The sequence below is a fragment of the Micrasema longulum genome, unplaced genomic scaffold, assembly GCF_059751315.1.
Source record: "Micrasema longulum isolate JH-2025_06_02 unplaced genomic scaffold, ASM5975131v1 h1tg000557l, whole genome shotgun sequence".
NCBI classification, from domain to species: Eukaryota; Metazoa; Arthropoda; class Insecta; order Trichoptera; family Brachycentridae; genus Micrasema; species Micrasema longulum.
In genome coordinates, this window is record NW_028277753.1 from 244,254 (window position 1) to 268,921 (window position 24,668).

Genomic DNA, 24,668 nt, shown 5'->3' on the forward strand with positions numbered 1-24,668 from the left:
GCGTATGCGGAAGGACGCGACACACTGAATATAACTTACAGAAGACCGATGTAAACAGTCCGTGCTTTTTACTCTACTATTTGTTTTTCTCGTTTAAGTCAACGTGATATGACGCGACAACACGTATTCCCTCCGCTGGTCAATTCCTTTCCTGTGGGGATGACTTTTTAGCTCGTATTTGTATGGAGTTTTATCATTATACTCGTATATTATATTTGAATTATTTTTGAGATTTAAAATAATTTGATTGCTCTTTTTTTAAGATACTTATATTTGAAACCATTTTTAAATAAATAATAATTTTCTATAAAAAATTTATATGCCTATATTGTTTAAATTTTTAAACATTAAAATTTGAATCTTTTGATTATTTATAATCAATATCTAACAATATTCTTTTTATATAACTGCTGTGTTATGTAACATAATACTTAATTATTTTTTATATCATATTGAAGTATTTATAACATTATATTAAATATGTTTTTTTGTAAGGTAAAAGACACCTGCCATGTATATTAATAAAGAAATGAATATATCGGGTAATTACTACCACTGGGTAACTTAAATATCTGCATTTGTGGGTTATCCACCCAAAACACTTTTTCTTTACCTCCTCCACGAATGCTATCAATACTCAAGTCATGCATTCAAATCATCTTAATATCGTCGGGTTTCTGGCACAAGTTGGTAGATGTCTTCAGAAAAAGCATCAAATAATCTTTGTTTGAAAAGTAAATAAAAATATATCTTGTTTCACAAATACAAAAATAATAAAAAGGAAATATTAAGCTTGCCGTTTTATTTGAATTGTTGATTTGGGATGAGCTTTTGACTTAAAAAGTGTATCTCACAACTAGTAAAATGCAGTTTTCAACTTGTGCCAAAAACCCGACGAAATGATTTTAATGAATCACGACTTGCTTATTTGTAGCATTTACGGAGGAAGATAAAACAAAACGTGTTTTCAGTGGGTAACTCACAAATACTGATTTAGATTTAGTTATCCAGTTCTAGTAAAAAAAGAATAACTTTTTGTTGAGAGAAATAAATAAATCTTCCCGAAGAAAAACATAAGATTAAGGTTAGTCAGGAAACATTCTTAGTTTCCAGAAGGATAAAACGTACAGTTCTGTGTGTGAAACAGAACTAGAATCCTGGACGAATGTTTTTTGACTCGATGTATATTTTGAGCTAATAATTATGAAAAGGGAAACAAAGTGGACATAGATCTATCTCGTGGTGTAGTAACTGGCGTGTTCGCCTACTATGTATCAGATATCGGGTTTGATTTTTAGCAGTGTCAACCTTAAATATTTGTTTCAAAGGCGGTTCTAACCTGAAATATTTCATAGTCCCTGTACTGGCACTTGAAGCGTAAGACTTGTCGCCTTACCTTCTTGCAATAAAAATTACACACAAAAGCTGCAATGATAGATTGTGGTCTCGTAGATAGTATAGGAGGTCTGGGGTTCAAACCCTGCTCTACTACGATTTATTTTCCATTTTCAAGCACGGTTATGAAGGACTGTAAGAAAATGTCCGTTTAATCAAAATATTTCAGTAAATCATGAAAAATGTAATATCCTGAAGTGGTTAGCATAAAATATTTATTTAAAATGGTGTTGTTACTTTGGAATATATCATAGTCGCTGGACTGGAACCTGAATCGTAAGACTGATCATTAAAACTTTATGTAACAAAAATTATCAAGATACACTGTGATTGGTTTACCAATGCAGTGTCCTATGTATCATTTGGTGCGGAAAGAGAATGATGATGAATAATAAAAATGATAATTTTTAGTTGGAAAATGGATTAGAAAATGATGGCTAAATAATTTTTATAGGTATTTGAGATCTACGTACAATCTATGATCGGTAAAAGTTGTTAAAAGGATCTTAATATCATATTGTATCTACTGAAGAACTGCAAATAAACAGAGTTTTTTCACCACTTTAGCTCGCAAGTGAGGATGTGGACATTTTCGGACGGCGCGTGGTAGCCTAACAGTTTAAATAGTCACAACTTAGGTTGTGGCTTTTCCGAGCCATTTGCGGTAAGTGTTCAAGCCTGGTCCATCACCGCACTCTCAATACGCTGGTCATAGGAGGCTCCTGCATCCGTTCTTGAGCTTGTCTTGAAATTTTGTTTAGAAATTGAATCACCTTGTACCTTATATTTTCCTCAAATACTTGGTCTAAAAACTCACTATGACCAGTTTAGTGGAACTTAAATGAAAAGTTTAAAAATGTAAATACAAACTATTATGAATATAATTAAATATTTTTTATCATACCTGTGCAACATGTAAATGAAGTTGAATAAGCAGTTCAGAACGGCCATTAGAAGATCGGCCACACTGAGGTTGACAAGGAAGTAATTTGTTACAGACCGCATTCGTCTGTGAGCTAGAATAAAAAAAATAAATCACAAAACGAAATAAATCTCATTGACAGCAGTGAAAAGAAAGTACCTTTCATATTGACATTTTTAACTCGAGTCTCTGAGATTTCAAATCATCTCTTTATAAATAATTTATGACGTTTTATAGTAGCGATTAACGAATTGTTTGCAAAAGCTACTTAAACTAACGAGCTGGTGTTCACTTATTTTATATTCAAATTTCAACGCTTATCAGTTCATGGTTTTCTTCTTTGTTCTAATTCTCAAGACACTCTCTTAATACCTATCCACAATTCCTCTTTCTTCTCTAATTTATAAAGTGTCCATACGGCTCGACAATGGAATCATCTCCCATCCACAATCAAAGATGTTACTACATTATCACTGTTAAAATCATGCCTGAAGAAACATCTCCTTTCTCTTCCTTAATCTCTCCTCCTTTCCTCTTTCATCTTTTCTCTCTTTTACCATTGAGTAATAGTTTTGATTAAGGGTAATTTATAAACAAATACGTTTATTTATATTTTTACGTATCTTTATCTTTTAAATCTTTATTTTCTGTTGAATATGTTCTGTAACTTGAATTTTAAAAATAAAACTTTTATTTTATTGGTTGGTTGGAAGGAATTGCCATTTGGTAATAAGCCCGCCAATGTACAAATAACATTATGTACAAAAAGTTTAATAAAATTAAAGAAAATAAATATATATATTTATAGGTTTCTTGTTATTTTTACACATGTTTTAATTTTGTTAATTAATTTTTGTATATCTTACTTACTCATTATATTTTAAATTGTGAAAAGCACTTGTGCCGTATAATAAATAAATACGTAAATAACATCGATAACAGAATCATTGAAAAAGACTCTGCTAGAAGCCTTTGAAATGTGGAACAGGAGGATATTAAATATCTCCTGGGTAGACAGAGTTCGAAACGATGACGTTCTTTGACGGATAAAAAAAAATCGGTACTGAAAACCATAAAGAAAATAACAATTGAGTACTTTGGGTATGTTATGAGAGGTGAAAAATATGACATTTTTAAAAGTCACTCTTCAAGGAAGGATTGAAGAAAAACGCAGTGCAGGTTGAAGGCACATTTCTTGGCTAAAAAACTCGCGTGACTGGTTCCATTGCAGCATTCAGTCCTTGTTCAGGGCAGCTGCCAACAAAATAAGAATCGCTACGATGATTTTCAACCTCCATCGGGGATAGGAAATATAAAAAAAAGAAAAGAAAAATATTTCTCATGTATAAATAAGTTAAGATCAGGAAACCTTTGCTAACATTTAAACCAAAGAAAATAATAATATTGATGTTTTTGGCTGATATTTCTTAATAAAACTCTGTAGTTAATGGTAATGATGAAATTATAAACAAACTTATCAATCAAACTTCTTGGTTTAGTTTTACTTTTTTGACCAACGAGCGCTTTCGCCTAAGTAGGCATCTTCAAGACTGGTAAATTGTTTACAAAGATTACAGTTTTTATATTATTTTAAACATATTTTGGAGATAAGATCAAATAATTATTTTAACAGGGGACCGAAAACAAAAATATTTACAACTAGTTTGCTAAACAGTTAATTTTTGGGAGTTTTTGGACCGAAATTGGGATTAAGCTTTTATTATTTAAAATGTGGGAAAAGAACAGAAAAGAACACATGGAATACAACAGAGTGGAAAATACACATTTTAACAGATTTAGATATAGTTTTATCATAATCATTGATAAAATAATATAATATGAATGTATTATCGTTCATATATTTTTAGTTTTTTTTGCTCAAAGTATAAATTAATAATTAATTCATATAACCCAATTAAAATTACGAAAAGTTAACTAAGAACACTTGGTTTAGATTGATGTAATATTTTTAAGGACGCAGTTAACACAAAGTAAACTTCATAATAAATAACCACCCACTACGCTAAAAATTATTTCTGACGCCCCTGTAAAAGTTTTGGATGAAATATTGAATTAAATCAAGAAATTTTATGCAATCATAAATAATTCAAATGAACTTTGTCTTTAATATAAAATGAATGATTGGTAGAATATATTAATCCATTTATATATTTTGAAAAATAAATTAAATAGTTGCCATTTCATGTTTATAGCATGAAAATCAAATGTACTCAATATAAATAAGTCGTTTGAAAAATATTCTTAGGAATTCAAATTGAAATTGTGTGTTAGGTACCTATTTATAATGATTCAATTTCAATTATTCATAGGCGAGTAGGCAGCGTTAAGCCACCTTGAATTCAGGCAAATCTAAAAGAGGTTGCAAAAGCATAAAAAAAAATCCTTTGATGTTGTTGGTTCTTTTGGGATATTAAATGCTGAATTTATTTTTGCTTAATATAATCATTTGTGTAAATGTAATGAATTCGATATTTTTTTAATTTTCCCTTTTAATTTTTAAAAATTGAAAATTTTATGTTCTAATTTTTTAAATAAAAAAAAAAACAAAAAAATGTACATCATAAATTTATATCATTAACCAAACATTTATTTACAGTAACCATCATTTTCTGGTAGCTAATTAAAAAATAAAACAAATGCTAAGATACCTTCCTAGATTGTTCTAAATTTACTGTACAATTTATACTTTATTTAAATGAAAAATAGTTGCCAGAAATTTAATGTATTAGGCGTTAATATAAGTTGTATCCATTTTTTTCCAAGTTTAAACACCAAAAGTAAAATAAAATTGAGTAAGGCTAATACATCATTCGTAAAAAAAAGAATTCTGTGGCCTTATGTTGTAACTAATTCGTTTCGCAAATTCATTCGAATCGTTTGAGAAGGAATGAGAGCGAAATGTGGTTTTGATTGCGTTAGAATGAGATGAATATAATATGGCAAACGAACTTAAGAGAAGAAATTGTGACAGAATAAGCCTGCTGCTGTATAAGATATTGTTTTTGCTTTTTCCTAACATATATATTTTGTTTGATTAGAAGCCTTCAAAATGTGTCCATTTGTTTTCTTTATTTGGAGAAAAGCGGATGCAAGTTATGTCAACAATAATATGAGTAATAATTTACAACAAATTCGTCAATGATTTATAGCATCTTCACCATACTCTGCGCAAATATTTCGAGCGGCTTTGGCAGATTAATTCCTTCGATTGAACGCAAACACAAGGAAGTGTCAAAAATGCTCACTATCTTCACTCACGTCTACTTGACATTCCATTTTGAAGAGTTGTAGTCAAACAAAAAATATCATCATCATCATCATTCTATGTCCGCTCTCTATTTAAAGCATATAGTGTCCACGAAGATTCTTCAGGCATCTTTGTCGGCGGTCAGCTCCTGTGCATCATCCTAAGTCAGGTTTGCGTCTTGTAGTTCTGACATGAACCGTCAACAAACAGTTAGAAGTGGACGTAAAGCAAGCGTGGCTCTCAAGAGGCATCCGAAGTACACGGCCAAGCCAACCGTATCGCCTCCGCTTGATGACAGTTGTCACCAAAGTTTGCTGCGCCCGTTCTCTTATTACTTCATTCCTCTCGAAGTCATACCACCACACACCCAAAAATTTTCTGAGACAGTTATTCTCAAAACTCAGAATATTGTTGTTTTCGGCTCTAGTGAGGTGCCACGATTCGCATCCATAGTGGAGAATAGGTGTTATGCAGTCGTTATATAGGCGGCATTTGGTTTTCACTGAGTAAATATCCAATCTCCAGACAGCCTTCATACTGTTGAATGTGGTGCCTGCTATTCCCAGCCGCACTCCTAATTCTTTTTAAAAGCTGCCATTTCCGTAACATATACCCCCAGGTATTTGAAACTCTCGACCCTTTCGATGACTTGGTTTGACAGAGACAGGGAATTTCGGGCATTAAAGCTTCAAGTGTTACACAGTACATGGGTTTTTGCAGAATTGATTTTTAGACTCATGCATGCAGAGTACCTATTTAGGCTATCTACAGTGGCCTGAAGACCCGTGACTGAATCGTCAATTATAACCGCATCATCGGCATACTCTGGGTCGCAGAGTTTTTGGGAGGAGGAGATAGATATTCCTCGATAAAATGGAATTGACTTTTTTAGCATGAAGTCCATGAGGATTATAAAAAGGGACGGTGCAAGGACGCAACCTTGACAAACTCCGGTGGTGACCTCAAACCAATCTGTGACAATATCATTGATTTTGATTCGGCATTCGCTACTTGAGTGGAGGGCTTTGATAAGTTCGTAAAAAATATTGTGTAATTTAAAAGCATACACAATATTGTGTAATTTAGAACAGAACATTTTCTTTCGATTGATATATAAACCCTTACCATTTTGTTTTAATTTTAGAGATTATTTTTATTTTTGAATAAAATGGGCTCAACTTATGTTAACACTCAATATAGTGTCAAAAATATCCGGTGGGTATAATTCAATAAAGAAACAATCAGATAATTACGTACCTTAATTGTTCGAAATTCAAAACAATTTTCAAATTCATAATTGGCTATCGGTTTTATGTTCAAAGTAGAAACAATTAATTTTCTAAGGACCTTACGCATAAACTTGATATAAAGTTACGCCAAGGCACAGTGGTAAAATTCGGATGGGAATACCATTCTTATTGTAGTTGTAGAATAAGGGTGGTATTCCCATCTCCTTAATTTATTTTTACATTAATTTAGATTCATTCTTTCTGGATGCAATACGCTCCCACTTGATATTTAATGATGCTCACGCTTACGCACACCTGAACCTTACTCCCACACAAATACACACAAACACACCTCTGCACCTACACTCATACAAATACACACAAACACACTTTTTTATTGTACCGCAATTAAATATCTATGATTTTTTATTTGAAAACTTCGCTGGTCTGTCTTTAAACTGTATTTTTTTATGTTATTTTACCATCGTTAACTGTTTGTTTTGGTACAATAAATAAAAAAATAATTGTAGTATACGGTTAGATTCCTGACATGGATGACATGGAATATGTAAAAAAATGTTTTTATACTTTATTTCATATAGTAAGAATAAGCACCTGAAGTGTGAGACTGATTATCGTAATAAGGAATGATTAGTAAACGCTGCAGTTGGTGTTACCAATGCGGTGTCCTATGCACCATACAGTGTTAAAAGGGAATAACGAAATTATTGAACTAAAAATGGTGTTAACAAATTAAATAAAATTAACATTAATGGATTCGTTGACATATTATATTCATATACATAGACGTGCCTTATAGAGTAAAATATTTTTAAAAGTAGTGACATGAAAATGTACTCATAGTAACTGAGTTTGTTCATTTAAACCAGGACTGCATTTAACGATTATGCATATGCTACCAAAAATTGGACAGTACTCATTTTTGGTGTTAACGTTGACAATCAGCATTTGTTTTTGGTGGATCTCAATCAGATTCGTTCCTTAAATTTCTGATAATTTCAAACAAACCATCATGCCGTTTTTCCGTAGATGTTAGCAGAGAGGGTAGAACGCTTTACCACTCTATCTTTGCATACACACCTCGCTTCCTCTATATTCATACATCTTCTCATGCACGCACGCCGATTATTCCTACTTTTGACATGTCCATCTTCAAGTATTTGATGGACTTGATCGTTGTCGCGTCCCGCGACAAAAATAATTATACCTATAAGATAATCAGAACCGTTATAGTTTAAAAGTAAAAATTGAATATAGAAAACAAATCAATCGCGTAAATAAACGCTTTACCCGACAGCGGTCACGTGATACCTCCCACCACACTAGTTTTTTGAACGTAGGGCCGTAGTACTCGCCGCTGGCGAGCCAGCCAGTTGCAATCTGGTTCGCGAGCAGTGTCCACGCCGCGCTAGGCCAGTTTTCCCTCGCAAATAACTATGGGAGTTTTGGTATAATTCCCTATGCACCATGTTGAGCTGTGCCCAAAAAAACTTGTATTCTAATTAAACCAGCTTCCGGTAAGTCTTCAACAACTTTCGAATATATAAATCAACTTGTTTCGCTTATACGAATTTGTAATTTTTCATTATTGTCCACAGATCGGATACGTATGATCATTTTAAGCTAGAATCCATTATGACGGCTGTTTAGCCTTATACACCACGTAACAACTAACAAATCTCCATTTAGTAAGTACAGTATACAGTACGGAACTGTTGTTTTGTTTTAACTTACTTTCTCGAGCCGTTTGTAAAGAAATACATTTTTTTGTAGTATGGAGAGTCAGGTTACCCCGGAATCTCGCCCTTCAACCTGAGTTGTCGACATTTTCTTTGATTCATCCTGCAGAGGCGTGACTCAGCAGTTTTTCTCCTCAATGGCAAATCGACACAGGACGCCATTTCTAGGATCCTTCGTAATCGCTGGTGTTCCTAGTACTTCCTTCTCAAGTAAAATAATATAGAATGGTTCGAATCTCTCAGAGGATTATGTGAGTGCCTCGCGTGCATCTCTTCATAAAGGTTGGTGGAAATATACTTCGAAAATTAGTGACTCCTAATGTAATACTACAGTGAACTAATGGATACGCAGGATTATTCAAATCTTTATCCTCATTACGGGGAACCGCTGCCCAAATTATTTTCGGTTCTAGGACACTTAGAAGTAATCACATTAGGTTAATTTCGAATCCTTTTAATAATGGGCTATTTTCAATTTTAATTCTTACTAGGAGAGATCTCTGCTCCAATTATTATTAATCCTGTTTACTATAATTAAGTTCCTCATAAATAATTGTTGAACATCTTGAGAAACATATATGTCCGTTGTCTGTAAAACTATATTTTACTGATTTGTAATAAATAAACTTGAAATGAACCACTTTATTCTGTCTTTTCCCACCGTTGTTCACAACCAAGCAAGAGATTCAGTATTTTATTAGAATTTTGCAATAATACCTAATGGAAAGTAACTAAGGACCCATGTTATCCTTCAAGGAACCTTGAGATCAAAAAGAACAAGTTCTACCTGAGACTATTAGCCGCAAGGTAAGATTTAATATTAAAAAAGAGTATGACATCGTGATTTGTCTTTCTCAGTCTTTCTCGTTTTCTGCATCCATCAACATTCGCATCGTAGATCCTTTTAGCCGTTCTTTTGTTGCATATTTGCTCTACATGTCCAAACCAACGCAGCACCCCTTTCTTGATTCTATCGATAATGCATGTCTCAGCCTTACAAAGTTCACGGATCTCGACATTTGCGCACCTATAATACATCGTTTTATCACACATTGGCCTGAGGGATCGTATTTTGACAGCATTCCACCTACTTTCATCATCGTTTTTCCAATTCCAAAATTTGCTCCCATACATAATTTAATAATAATAATTAATTAATAATAATCATTTCGACCCATTCCATCGGAAATGCAAAAATAAATATTCACTCACATTTATTATAATTTAAAAACGTATTTGTATTAGTGCGGCTCTGTAAGTCAGAAAATCTTCGCAATTACGTCGCTAGGGGTATATTGACGTTTACAAAAGATAATATTTATATTTGAATACTATTTTTTTTTTTTTAATTTTATTAATTTATACATTTTTACAGTTGTAACATTTTAATTTTCATATTTTTGCTAAAACTAAAAACCCACTGAGCCAGTTTCTGTAGCTTGTTGGTGGAGATTATATTTTATACTACCTTATATTTTATTATCTACAATTATTTTTTAGATATAATAAACAGCCGGAAAGATCAGAATAAACATATATATATAAATAATAATATAATGTTTTTCTAATTTTTTTTTAAATACTAGAAAATACATGAAAAATTAAAATATTTCCACATACGCTACTATTCATGTATACACTTTTGATATAGTAGCTACTCTCTTATTTTGCTGTTTTGTTACATTGTGTGTTAAATTGAGGTTATTTTAGCAATAAATTGAAAATGCTTATCACTAAAATTTTGATATTTATATTACCATACTTATTGCATACTTTTGGTACTACCAAACCAGCATTTTACGTAAAACGTGTATTATGGTTATGTTTGAGAGGAATTGTGAATGTATTACTATTAAATTGTTTGAAGTTTTGTTAATCACAATATTTACCAATGAAAAATTGTACGAGACGCGTTTCCGCCTCGTATAAAGAATTGTGAGACTGTAAAAATCTCGGCAAGGCGCTGGTATTCTACTGCGAGCTACGATAGGTATCAGTAGCTCGTAGGTATGAATATTTATTCCAAATACTGTCGGCTGACAGTGGCGGCTAGCAGGTTGTAAATCCGCTTCTGGATTCGGCTGAGTCCAGGAAAGATGTAGTGAAGATCTGAAGACGAAGTGGCGAAGTAATCGGGCAGAGTAGAGTTAAAAGAGAGTGTTTACTGTTTTCGATCGATGTCTTTATTTCTCACATGTGCACATATTTATACAAGATTACAAAATCTGACCCTACGGTTAACTTAGGTATGGGAATGGTGCCGGCCCCCCACTCCTGTCAAGTATTCTCCCGAGCGGCCAACGTAAATAGGCGCCCCCTAGCCAACGTATAAGCCCCGACCCCCGCCTCCGTCCCTCCATTGCACAATCGAGCGCCGACTAGAGCGGACGTGAAAGGGCCGCTAGCTTGACACGCTCGGCTCAATTTGTCCTTTATACGGCAGCGGCCGGTTAGGCACGGAATTAGCCTCGCAGACTCATACATACTAGGTTATATATTAAATACAAGTAAAATAATAATTGAAACATTTATACTAACATACAATAATAAAATAAAGGACTATGACGTCGGCTACACTCCCCCCTGTCGAGAGACACTCCTTAGTAATCAGACGTCATCTTGTTTTACATTAAGTACTGCAAGTTTGGCCGTTGGTCGCGTGAATTCGCCTTTCGCTGTCTTGACCCTTGCGGTTCTGATGATACCATCTCGTCCCGGGTTGACCTCGATAATTATCCCACGTGGCCACTCGTTCCGAGGTAGAGCTGGGTCCGTGATTATCACTACATCTCCTACTTCTAGCGGTTTTGTAATCTCCCTCCATTTTTGTCTCTGGGCGAGGGTTGGTAGGTATTCACGAAGCCATCTTTTCCAAAATTGATCGGCCATTCTTTGGGCGATTCACCATTGTTTTTTAAGGCACACTTCTGGGGGCGTGTCTCGGTAATCCGCTAAGCGAGGTTGGCTACCGTCATCACCTATCAAGAAATGCATAGGTGTTAGTGGTGGAGCGTCTCTCGCGTCGAGTGACAGGTGAGTCAGGGGTCTTGTATTAACAGTAAACTCTGCCTCTGCAATGGCTGTCAATAAAACTTCCTCTTTTGGGGCCTGTTCTTTTAATATTGCCATTAGCGCGCGCTTTGCACTTCGGATCAACCTCTCCCAGCTACCCCCCATAAATGGGCTTGCCGGAGAGTTGAATTTCCATCGAATTCCCCGCACGGTGGCTGCATTCTGAAGCTCAGGATTGTCTGCGAGTTGTCGTACTGCTTCCGATATTTCTTTATCCGCTCCTTTGAAGTTAGTTCCGTTATCGGAATACATCGTGTTAGGGTGTCCGCGTCGCGCGGCCATCCTTCGAAGAGCTTGGATGGTCGCGTCTGCACTTAAAGAGTGAGTTATTTCGATATGAATCGCACGTGTCGTCATACATGTAAATAAAGCCCCGTAGCGCTTTTCTTTATGTCGCCCAACAGTTACATATAAAGGTCCAAACATATCGACTCCGCAGTGTGTAAACGGACGAACGTGATGATCTAGGCGTGCTACCGGTAACTGTCCCATTAATGGCGCAATCGGATGACTCCTTTCGTTTCGACAAAATTGGCAACGGTGTATTATTTGTCGAATATTTGATCTTAATTTTGTGATGAAGAAACGCTGCCTTAGATCACTCATCGTCCTCTCTGTACTTGCGTGATTAGCTTTTTCGTGGAAATTTCTTACAAGCAGGCGTGTATAAGCATGAGTTCCGTCTAAAATTATAGGCGACTTTATTTCGGCGGCCATGTTGTCTGTTGCCATTAATCTAGTACCCATTTTTAAAACATTATCCTTATCCAGGTATGGATTTAGACATGAAATTTTACTGGCCTTCGGGAGAGACTCCCCCCGTGAAAGGATTTCTATCTCTTTGTTGTAGCTATCGGATTGCGCAATCTTAATCCATATAAGTTCCGATGCTGATATTTCTTGAGCAGTTAGTGTAGCGCTAATGATTCGCTCTCTTTTGCGACACCTGTTGACAAATCGAAAAATCCACGCCGTAGTTCTAATTAAACGTTGCCACGACGAAAACCTGTTCTGATCCGGGAGAGCATTCAGCATTATTGCACTGTTCAAACATATTATTTCGGTCCGCAACTCTGTGTTAGCCAGGTTTCGATTTGTATTTAAACCTTTGACAGGTGGCCACATATCTTCAGAATATTTGAGGAATTCAGGACCTCCGAACCACATTCCTTTCATCGTAAGGTCAGGTATCTCTCCATCTCGGGTACCTAAATCTGCTGGATTCTGCTTTGTGGGCACCCATCTCCATTCCGTTGCGTTAGTAAGTTCGTCTATCTCACCCAATCTGTGTGCGACAAATGGTGAGTATGTTCGCGCATCGCTCTGTACCCAAATTAAGACAGTTGTCGAGTCCGTCCAGTAAATAGTTTTTATAATACGGCTATCACATTCCTTTTTAATAGTAGCCGCTAGGCGCGCTGCTATAAGAGCGGCTTGCAGTTCGAGCCGCGGTATCGATAAGGCACGCAATGGGCTCACCTTGCATTTACTGCCTATGAATGTGATTAAGCTTTTGTCCATTGTCCTTTCGACGAAATATGCCACCGCACAGCTTGCTTGCTCCGAAGCGTCACAAAACACATGTAATTCTACCGGTGCTTCTTTATAGCTTGTGCATTGCCTCGGAATCGCGCAATTTGTTTCTTGTAAGATTTTCAACCATTTATGCCACTTTACCGCGTATTTTCCATCTACTTCAGTGTCCCAATTAGTTTTCGAACGCCATACCTCTTGTAGTAAGATACGAGGTCGGATTGTTAAACACCCAATGAATCCAAGGGGATCAAAAATGCTCATTACTTCACTAAGCATTTCGCGCTTGGTAGGTATATAGAGTTCGGACACCGCTGGGATTTCCTTGAATTTAAACAAAAAATTGTCACTAACTGGATTCCACTTTATCCCGAGCACTCTTTCGGTTACATCTTGTCCACTTATTATATTTATAGATGTATTCGCACGCAGATTTTCCGGTATTGCTCGTACTACCTCTGGATTATTTGAGGCCCAATTTGTTAACTCAAACCCACCTCGTCCGAGCACTGTGGTAATATCGCTTCGCAATTGAATGCTTTCTTTTACCGAGTCGATTCCTATTAGAAAATCGTCTACATAAAAATTATTTAAAATGGCCATCTTTGCTTTCATCATTCCAAGTGATTGTTCCTCCGCTATTTTATTTTTAACAAACTGAGCGCTGCTCGGTGAGCATGTAGCTCCGAACGTCATTGAGCTCATGACCATCTCGCGGATATGTTCGTCTTCATTATCACGCCAAAGAAATCTTTGTGACTGTTGATCTTCGTCGCGTATTCGGATTCTCAGAAACATTTCTTTAATATCCGCCGCGAGGGCGATTTTTCCCTCTCGAAATCGTATCACGTTCCCTAGAAGTGAAGTTAGCATATCTGGTCCACTTAGTAAGCAATCGTTCAACGAAACACCGCGATATTTACTTGCGGCGTCGAAGACAATACGTAGCTTTCCGGGTTTATTCACATGACTAACTGCGAAGTGCGGTAGGTAGTACGTTCTATTCGTCAATGTATTTTTCTCAATGCATGTGAGCTCTCGGGCATATCCCTTACTGATATACTCATTTATTTTCAATTTGTACGCGATAGCAAAGGATTCGTTTTTGCGAAATTTCTTTTCAATTAGTTCTAGTCTTCGTAGCGCCGTTTGCCGATTATTTGGGAGGCTTATGACGTCGTCCTTCCACAAAAGTCCTGTTTCCCATTGTCCCGATATCAGAGGTCGAGTAGTGTTTTGAAGAATATCAATTGCTCTTTTTTCACTAAAAGATATTCTAATTGTCGGCAAAATACCTAACGAGTCAACGGCATAATTTTTCTTCACAAGATTTTCTAATCGGGCGTTGTCTTGTATTGCGGCGATTGTTTGAAACGGCATTGTATTTGTACCGCCGTGAATCGCCTCTCCTAATGCAGTAACGGAGATAATATATCTCCCGCTTTTCCTTGCTTCCCTCGTTACAATCAAGGAAGCATTATCTTGGCCAATTAAAATTTGCGGGCGCACTGTTTTAATTTGTCCGGCGTCCATTACGGCTTGAGGCGGTAAATTTAAATATTGCATCGTGTTAGCTCGCATTTTGTATATTTCACTGTTATCGCCGCGGATATTTACTGTTATGCGACGTGATGACTCATCCGTCACATTCATGCCACCGGCCCCATGAATTTTTAGTCCTCGTATTTTCCCTGACGCACCTGCACGGTCCGCCACTTCACTGTCGATGAGGGTGATTGTAGACCCTTCATCCAACAAGGCGTACGAAGTCACTGTTCCCGCTGGTCCACTTATTTCCACCGGTAATAATTTTAAAAGAATCGGTCCGTTCGTTGACCACGTGTTCACAACTGTTCTATTTCGTGAGTTTTCATTGTCATAGCGGTTTTCACTTTCACTCACTAAATTCTCACTTGATTCTCTCCTTGCGGATTGATTCCCGTTCAAGGAATTGTTTTGTCGCGAAAACGATGAGCTCGAGGCTCCGACCTCGGCGGTAGGTCGATATTCGCGCACTTCTCCACGGTTAGATTCGTGAAGCGTTTTATGGTGCAATGAACGGCACCTATCAACGCTGCACTCACGCGAATGTTTACATTGCGTAACCCTATGCGATTCCCCTAAGCACGAAAAGCATAAGTTTTTACTTTTAACTATTTGCCATCGCTCGGCCACTGATAACTTTAAATAATCCCGGCACGACTGAATAGGGTGAGATCGATTACACAATGCACACTTGTTCTTCTCACCTGTAGGTATTTGAGGCACTACCGCGGTATTTACTAACTCGCGTTTTCGATTGCCTTTTCCACTATAAATGTTCGGTTCGATACCTCCGCACAACATTGCGGCGCTCGATATTTCTTCTAGCCAGACAGAAAAATCTTTAACAGTGGCTCTGTTATTATCACCTCGTCTGGCCCCCCACCACGATGTACGCATACATAGCGGTAGTTTCGCTACTAGCTCGCTTAGTAACTGCGGGGTAGTAAGATATTCACCACCGAAGCCTTCCAGAGTGGCGATCACGTTGCTGATGGCACCAGATAACTCGATTAGTGACTCCGTCGAACCAGTACCCTGAAGACATTGGAGTCTCCTTACTCTATCCAGCATGGCTGCGACGATGACTTCTTTTTGGCCAAAGCGCAGCTCCAAAGTTCGGATGATTTGTCCGACGTTACGCGGCTCTACGAGTAGCGCTGAGACCGCCTCTCTCGCTCGCCCCCTCAGGGCGCGCTGCAGACGTAGGAGGTTCTCCGGCTCTGATAGGCGGCACATCTCAGTTGATTGATGATACTGAGAGCTAAAGGTGGGCCACTCCAGCGGCTCTCCTGTGTAGACGGGCAGGTCCTTGGCGCTGGACTGTCGGGCCATCATGGCCCCAACTCTGCTGTCGTCTTCCACGTTAGGCGGCCTGGGGCTCCCTATCGACGAGGTTCTTATTGCTGAGGCCATCTCAGCAATAGCGGTGGCCATCTGCGCCATGGGATCTGCGGAGCGGTTGACCCACGTCTCTGTGAGTCCAGCAGCGCTCTCCTCAGATCCTTCCAATGGCGGGAGTGTAGATGGTCCCTGTTCTCCGTCCAACGGCTGTGGGCGGCTCTCTCTTCTACTCTGGCGCTTCAGTTGGGTGCGAAGCTCCTTGTTCTGTGCCTTCAGGAATCTGATGGTGTTGGCTGATGCTTGAGAAGCGTTGTCAGAAGCATCGTCGTCGGATGATTCTCTTTCAGATATGGCGGGGTCCACCCGTTCGGCGGCGTTCTTCCCCGATCGCAATACAGGAGTCATCTTGGGCGGCTGTGATATTCAGTAGAAGATTCGGCAGTGAAGGACCACTTTGTACGAGACGCGTTTCCGCCTCGTATAAAGAATTGTGAGACTGTAAAAATCTCGGCAAGGCGCTGGTATTCTACTGCGAGCTACGATAGGTATCAGTAGCTCGTAGGTATGAATATTTATTCCAAATACTGTCGGCTGACAGTGGCGGCTAGCAGGTTGTAAATCCGCTTCTGGATTTGGCTGAGTCCAGGAAAGATGTAGTGAAGATCTGAAGACGAAGTGGCGAAGTAATCGGGCAGAGTAGAGTTAAAAGAGAGTGTTTACTGTTTTCGATCGATGTCTTTATTTCTCACATGTGCACATATTTATACAAGATTACAAAATCTGACCCTACGGTTAACTTAGGTATGGGAATGGTGCCGGCCCCCCACTCCTGTCAAGTATTCTCCCGAGCGGCCAACGTAAATAAGCGCCCCCTAGCCAACGTATAAGCCCCGACCCCCGCCTCCGTCCCTCCATTGCACAATCGAGCGCCGACTAGAGCGGACGTGAAAGGGCCGCTAGCTTGACACGCTCGGCTCAATTTGTCCTTTATACGGCAGCGGCCGGTTAGGCACGGAATTAGCCTCGCAGACTCATACATACTAGGTTATATATTAAATACAAGTAAAATAATAATTGAAACATTTATACTAACATACAATAATAAAATAAAGGACTATGACGTCGGCTACAAAAATTACACAATTTTAATAATGTTTAACGGAAAGGTTTTTAAAACGCTTTTATGACACAAACAGGCATTATGGTTTCGATTCTTAACATTACGCATGGACTAAATGCGCATTGGGGATGGCTGAGCGTTTGGGCATGAGTTAAGTGTCATAACTTTTGAGAGCTCAGGGCATGCCTATGTGTATTTATATGTCAATGAATGAGTTCAATAGTATTTTGACTATATCGAAATTCCTGTATTTAAAGCTAGATTTCTTGTAATTAGGAACCGTAAAGATAGAATTTTACTGTAATAAAGGCGGAAAACCTTTTGAGAAGGAAATAAGAATGTCTAGTTAACAAATAACAACTGTGATGAAAAACATTTTGGAGAAGGGAATGTAGAAGTCCACTAGGAGGTGAAATCCAGTCATTTGTCTACAAACATTAGGACAAACTCAAAATATTGCAAATTCTAGTAAATCTAGGCATTTACAGTTTAGAAAATCTGGATGTTCAAATAAGGGCAGAATGGTGAACACAGTGCGTAAAGTCCCTTTTACCAGCCTAAAAAAAAAAAAAAAACATAAGCAAAATCACAGAATTCGTTCACATAATATCTGTGGCATTAAGGTAAAGACATATGTACATATAACTGAAATTAAGAAATTGAGTAAAGGGTGCAGTTCCATTCTTAAATGTCTAAAGAGGGTTGGGTAAAGAGATAAACATTAGGAAAATTATATTTATTTTTATATTTTCTAATCAAATTAGTTGACGTCGGCGGCTCGACTGTGGAATCATCTCTCATCCACCATCAAATATGTTACTACTGTATCTCTGTTTAAATCACGTCTGAAGAAACATCTCCTTTCTCTTCCTTAATCTCTCCCCCTTTCCCGTTTCCTCTTTTTTCTCTTTTCCCATTAAGTAATGGCATTGATTTTGGATAATTTATGCACAAATACATTTATTTCTGTTTTTAAATAATAAATCTTTAAGTTTTATATTTTTATTTTCTATTGAATATGTTTTCTAACTTGAATTATAAAAATAAAACTTTTATTTTCTTGGCTGGTTGGAAGCAATTGTCATTTAGCAAAAATCCCGCTAATGTACAATTAACATTACGTACAAAAGTTAAATAAATAAATAAAAATTAAATAAATAAATAATTCGAAAATACTGTAAGATAAAAAAGTACACCTTTTCAAAGAAAAACGTAAGAGAAATAATGTAATTTGAAAAAACAATAACTTGTATAAAAACATATAACTTGTACAAAAATTGCATGAAAAACCAAATATATGAAGAAACACAAAATGACTTATACCGCGCTTCGTATTTCGTTCTTAAGTTTACCTATTTAAAGATAATACCTAAATTTGTATGTTGAAGAAGAAGTAAGAAAGAAAATAAAGTAAATTTCTCTCTTGTACACTGAGCTTATAGTGACATATTATATCTCTTCACCTATCAGTAGCGAGCGGTGAGTTTTTAGATTGGTATGCTACGAAAATTCTGATAAAATGTCCATAGCGGTAGTATGGCACATAAAAAAAACCGGTCTATTTTATATTTGATAAATTATCATTAACAAATGGCACTCGTGGCTAAAAGTTTAAGTAAAAATATTTTCAAATGTAGCACAAACATTTAATAACAAAAAATGCATTAAAAAAAAACATAATTGCAAAAAAAAAACTGTAATCCGTAAGGACTCGAACCCCTACCCTAGTTAATAGAAAGTAACGACTCATCCACACAGCTATTTCATGATCTAGCCCAGCCGTCGAAAAAGTCATTTATAAAACTGTATAATTTATTAGTGTACCGGTGCATCTTTGTTTAAGTCTGACTATTACAACATGTCTTGAAATAAAATACTATTTCTTAGTGTATAAGATAGAAAAAAACATTTAAAATTATTCCTTACTGAGTACGATAGTTCACTAAACAAAACATAAATAATGTTTTTAAAATCATTTTTTCATTGATTTTTATATCACTTTAATATTCACGAAACGACATAAGTAATACATTGTATACTTCTTTATATATATTTACTCTTAACACTTTACAAAAGTAACGTTTTCATCATAACTCAAACATAATTTCTAATAATGGATACTAAAGAATAACCTTTAATTCAACTATCATCAGTCTGCACAAAAATATTTTTAAAATCATGTATACTTTACTTTTGTTTAGCGATTCTTTTTTTTTAAAACCCACTGAAGAATTTATATTGATACGCTAATATTATGGATTAAAATATCAATTCGTAATATTATTTATTTCACAACAAATTCACTTAAAAACGAATTTCACAAAACCACAAAAACTAATCAAGTACCTATTATTGTAACTTCAGTGTTAAGACATACAAAATATATTCGTTATCTCTTTTTCACACATAACGAGTGCGTACATTGCCACCTCCCTTGGACCGTCTTAAGCCAAATAGGTTTATTTTAAAGAATAATAGCCCTAATGAAAATGTGTTGAAATAATAAATTGCATTAAAAAAAGTTGCAAGATTTTACTGTGATCGCAAGTGCAATTTTTTGACCATGATTCTAAAATTTTCAATTTAAGACGTATTTAAATTCATGTTTTTTCTTCAGCCGAGTAATTTTGTGTAATATAGTAGTGATAATTTTGCCCGATAGAAGCATAACTGGCTCGCCGTAGGGAATAAAATATATGATGTAAATTTACCAACCCAAGAAATGCAATGAATTTTTTTTGTGATGTGTTTTTTCCTTATAATAATGTAACATAAAACATAACTTTCGATGTCAAAAAAATAAAGTAAGCTGCAAATAATCGATAATAAGGAGAATTTGCCCCTGTTATATATGCCACATACATATGAATAAACATTTGTAGAAATAAGAAAAAAAAGAAACCAATTTTATTTAATGATTTGTTGAAAAAATATTATATACGTACTTGTTTTAAACAAATAAATGAGAGGTTATAAGCCTATTTACTTTCCCCAATAGTTCAATCACCTCGTTGAGGTATCCAACAAAGGTTTTTCTTTCTTCTCTGTTGAAATATCAGTCTCAGTCATGAAAACGCCGTGATTTTGTTTTTAGTAAGGTACTTCTTCCACTTAATGTGTGGCAACACTTAGAACCTAATGGTGATTACTCTGCCATGTGCCGCTCTAAGCTTGGTGATTGCGTTTGTCCAAGATCGGAACTAATTCCATCGAGTGTTTGTATGTGGCTAAGTATTCCCGAGGGATCATTTTGAAAAATAACCTTTCTCCCTCCTCAGAATATTGAGGCAAATATCAAGTTAAAATAAAATAAAATTAGGCGGTGATTTCCCAACCGCATATCTTTTAATTCTAAATGAGTATCCTATTTTGACTGCTGTAAAACAAGCGATAAGGTTATGTGAATTTTTGAAAATGTTTTATATTTGTCTGAATTTTTGTAGACAAGAACTGTATTTAACTCAATAGGGAGCTGTTAATATAAACATATAGCAACAGAGATGATGAACGTTTTAGAGAAGGGAATTTATAAGTATAGGCATATATAGGTCTTATGACCTGTCATTGGTTGGTTTTAGTTGCCACTTTACATACTGTGTAACATTCACCATTCTGCCAATATTTGAACATCTTTCTTTTATTATTACATCAGTTAGCTATACTTTACAGCAAAATTTGACTTTCTTTCATTCATCCTGCACGACGCCTCATCACTTTCGTTCTTTTCCTTCCCACTTTTGCCTTGTTTTGTCCCTATTTAATTAATTTTAATTTATATCAAGAACGCTGTTTCAATTACTTATGTTTTTTGTTTTATAGTTTAAACCGTGGCATTATCTTATTATACTAATGTGAATGCATGTGATTGGATGACAGGCCTACTACTTAAAACATTCTAAATAAATATATATAAAAAAAAAACAATGGACCACTGGTAATTGGCGACGAAATTGCCCGTTACACGTCTGTTGTTAAAAACCAAAAAACCAATTCCATCACTTTTTTTCTATGCAATGGAGCAAAATGGCGTCTCTATAGCGGTAGTGTTTTATTAATCTGAATAAAATAATGTATTTAGAAAATTCGGCTTCAATTACAAACTAAAAAACCTATCTGAAGATATAACAGTATGTTTAAATGATTGTAGACAAATACTTGTCTGTTTCCAGGCAAATGACTAATGCAGTTCAGTATGATAGAACCAGAATTCTGGACGAATTTTTTCGACTAGTTAGCAACTGTTAAAACTGTTAAATCTTAACTGATCAAGATAATTTGATATGTACTTTTCCAATGCAGTGATCCATGTACCATCAGGTGCTGGTAAAGGTTTGATGATCATGACTAGAAAAATACTGTATTCGACCCTCCAGATGAAGTTGGTAAAAATTGACAAATATTTTTACTGAGACGGAAATTTTTACTTTTGTGGACTGACAATAACCAACGCGTTTCAGCAATCGTCGGATTTTGACTGCTTTTTTTCAGCCGTTTAAAAGACTTTGTAAGTCTATTATATTTCGTCTTTTGAACTCATTTGGAGAAAAAAATGACACTCATATCTCGAAAACCGAAAAAATGTAATGAGCCCGTTTAAGCCGTGTACCCTTCAAATGGAGTATGCCTTTATCCAGCGACCTTTAACACAAAGTGGGTCATAATAGTGACCTTTGTTTACCTAACCTTCATCACTGTGCACTGACTCAAATACTGTTAGAAAATGCCCGTTTATGGGTGTGATAACTAACTCTACTTAAATTATTACCAACAATTTCTAACTTGAATAAATGTTACCTAATCATATTTTTTTTTAACTTTGCCCACAGGGAATATGCTGGATCCTATTCACAGTAACTCATATAAATTTATCGCGCTGTTACTTCTTACCTCCAATTATAATTATAAATATATATAATATTTTAATAAGTTCGCGATGAGAAAATGTAAGGTTGGAATAATACCAGACCAATTCGAAATAAGTATTTTTGGAGGGTGAAATTGACACATATCATCTTGACTCATTTATTTATCTGTGGTCTACGGTTCGATTCCCGGCAAGATCGAAATCTTATTAAATGGTTTGTTTTTAACCGCAGTATTCCATAGTCTCTGAACTGACCTTAAAAGACAATATTTTGAGTTTGTCCAATTTTTTGTAAACAAGGACTAGATTCAACTTCCTGGGGAGCTGTTCATATTAACATATTACAACAGAGATAAATAACATTTTAGAGAAGGTAAAATAGAAGTCTAGGCATCTACAGGACTTATGATCTGCCATTGAATCTAGTCCTTGTCTACAAAAATTTAGACAAACTCAAAATATTGTTGATAAATCCACCGGGTCCATGAAAAAGTATAGAAATTGAAAAAATAAGATTTTCAGGCGTTGCCTAGTATGTAGGTGAATTTTCATTTTATTATTATTTTATTTTTTTATCACGTTTTACATAACAGTTTTTAAAAAATATGAATACCTCACTGGGCACAAGTAATGTCAAGGCATTCATTTACATGATTTAATAAATTATACTTATGGTTTCTAAAATATATATAAAAAATACATAAAAAATAATACATATTCATACTAAAATCCACACAGACATAATCCTCATAAACAAAAGTAAGAAAAACAAAAAAAGAAGAAAAAGAAAACAATATTATGTTATTAGTACAGCTCACATACTTAACTACTGTGCAGTCATTAGGTCAAGTAACAAGCCACTGTCAGCTCCCGGTGGCCCAACATCCGCACATATTGCATCTGGGAAACGATGAAAATTTCCAAGGAGGCAAAATGCAGCGTTAGGTTAGGTGAGGTTAGGTAGTACAGTGAGCAAAAGTAAGGGGGTGTGATAATCCCCTTTCCACTCTCTAATTTTAAGCCATTTCATTTGCCTATGATAATCAGATACGTGGTCATATTTTCTCAAAAAATTTATAAACTTGATGCCTGGTATTTTGAAGACGTTTGAGTTTATCAAGAATGTCAGAGCTTCAGTCAGTCATTGAGACAGCATTATCTAGAACACGAAGTAATAATACTGTGCCCTAAAGGAAAGATGATGATGGTGATATATTATGCCTTTTTAATTCTCTGAGGTAATACAAATTTGAGCTTGTGATTAATTATATATTCAAAAGGTGTCAGACAAGGAACTAAACTTATTACTGGTTATCCACTGAAACCTTTTTTCCAGTGATAATTAACATCATAGAAAATACTTCTACGAAAAATTAGTGGATGAATGAGAGATAAGAGAAAATTAAACGTAAGAATATCTGTTAAAGTTTTTATTTTAAAATAAGTAATTTTCAACGGAACTTCGAAATTTATTACTAACATTGTTTTATCATATTTTTCTTACTACAGCAATGAGATAAGAATATCATTTTTAAATATCTTGATTTTCAAAAATATAGGTTCTGTGACAATATTTATTTAAAAACAATAACAAAATTCATACAAATAAAGAGTAAACAAGTTAATTTTGTGATTACATGTTGAAATAGTAGCGCAAAAGTGGTTTGTAGTATTTTTGACTTTTTCTAGATAAACTGAATTAATTTTTTGATTACTGAGTACATGTAATTAATTACATTAAACAGAGTTCATACTAGGACAATACAACAGACAGAACAAAACTGTCCTGTCCCAGCTCTGTGAATAAACATCCTTGCGCGCATGATAGAACATTACAACGATGCAACAATTGGACCGTAGTTCAAACGCGGAACGTTGCGAAAATAGATATAAGGGGCCGCGTTAGGTGGTGGAGGTAAGACATTGTCCTGCAAAAATATCCTGCCTAGTGCCCGTTTATCCCTAGGTCAATGTATTAGTTGTCCTTAATATTTCTGTTCACACTTGGACAATAGGTCCAAAAATGGGACAAGACAGTATAGTCCTGTCCCTGTACGCCTAACTCTTTAATTTATATTTTTTAATTATCTCAAACCTCCCTGTTTTTATAAAGGAACATATTTTCTGAACCACCCAAGATTGCTGAAATTTGTTGAAATTAATAAAAAAGTTTCTTTAATAATTTACCGGTATACATTAAAATTTCTGGACCAAAAAACATCTTATACTTATTTGTATGCATTTGTGAAAGGATTTCTGATCGACAGCCCAATAAAAATCCCACCCTAGATCAAAAGAGGAATATGCCGGCAGTTTTTAGGGTAGTTAAGTGGGTGAGTAAGCATCTACTTCCCTCAAGATTTATTTTTTATTTAAAATATAACGTATATATTTTATGTCAATAATAAGTAAATGAAAAAAAATATATATATATCTATCAATCTTTATTAATTTCTTAAGGAGTCGAATACTGTGATCACTTTTTTTTGTTTTAACTTATTTTCATTGAAGCGGTATTTATTTTGTAGGACTTTGTAGGATGTTAGAAAATAAGTATTAGGAAACGTTGCTTTTTTTAATCAGGCAATTATTTCACCTTATAAGGGCGTTTTGAAACGA

The 24,668-nt window shown here is 35.5% G+C and overlaps 1 protein-coding gene across 1 annotated transcript in view; it reads right to left on the minus strand.

Annotated features, from left to right (window-relative positions):
- Positions 1–24,668, minus strand: part of TkR86C (Tachykinin-like receptor at 86C) — a 357,528-nt gene that overhangs the window by 222,741 nt on the left and 110,119 nt on the right. The window contains exon 2 of the mRNA XM_088228031.1: positions 2,300–2,411. Coding sequence (XP_088084157.1) covers positions 2,300–2,411 — 112 coding nt within the window. The remainder of the gene's footprint in view (positions 1–2,299; positions 2,412–24,668) is intronic.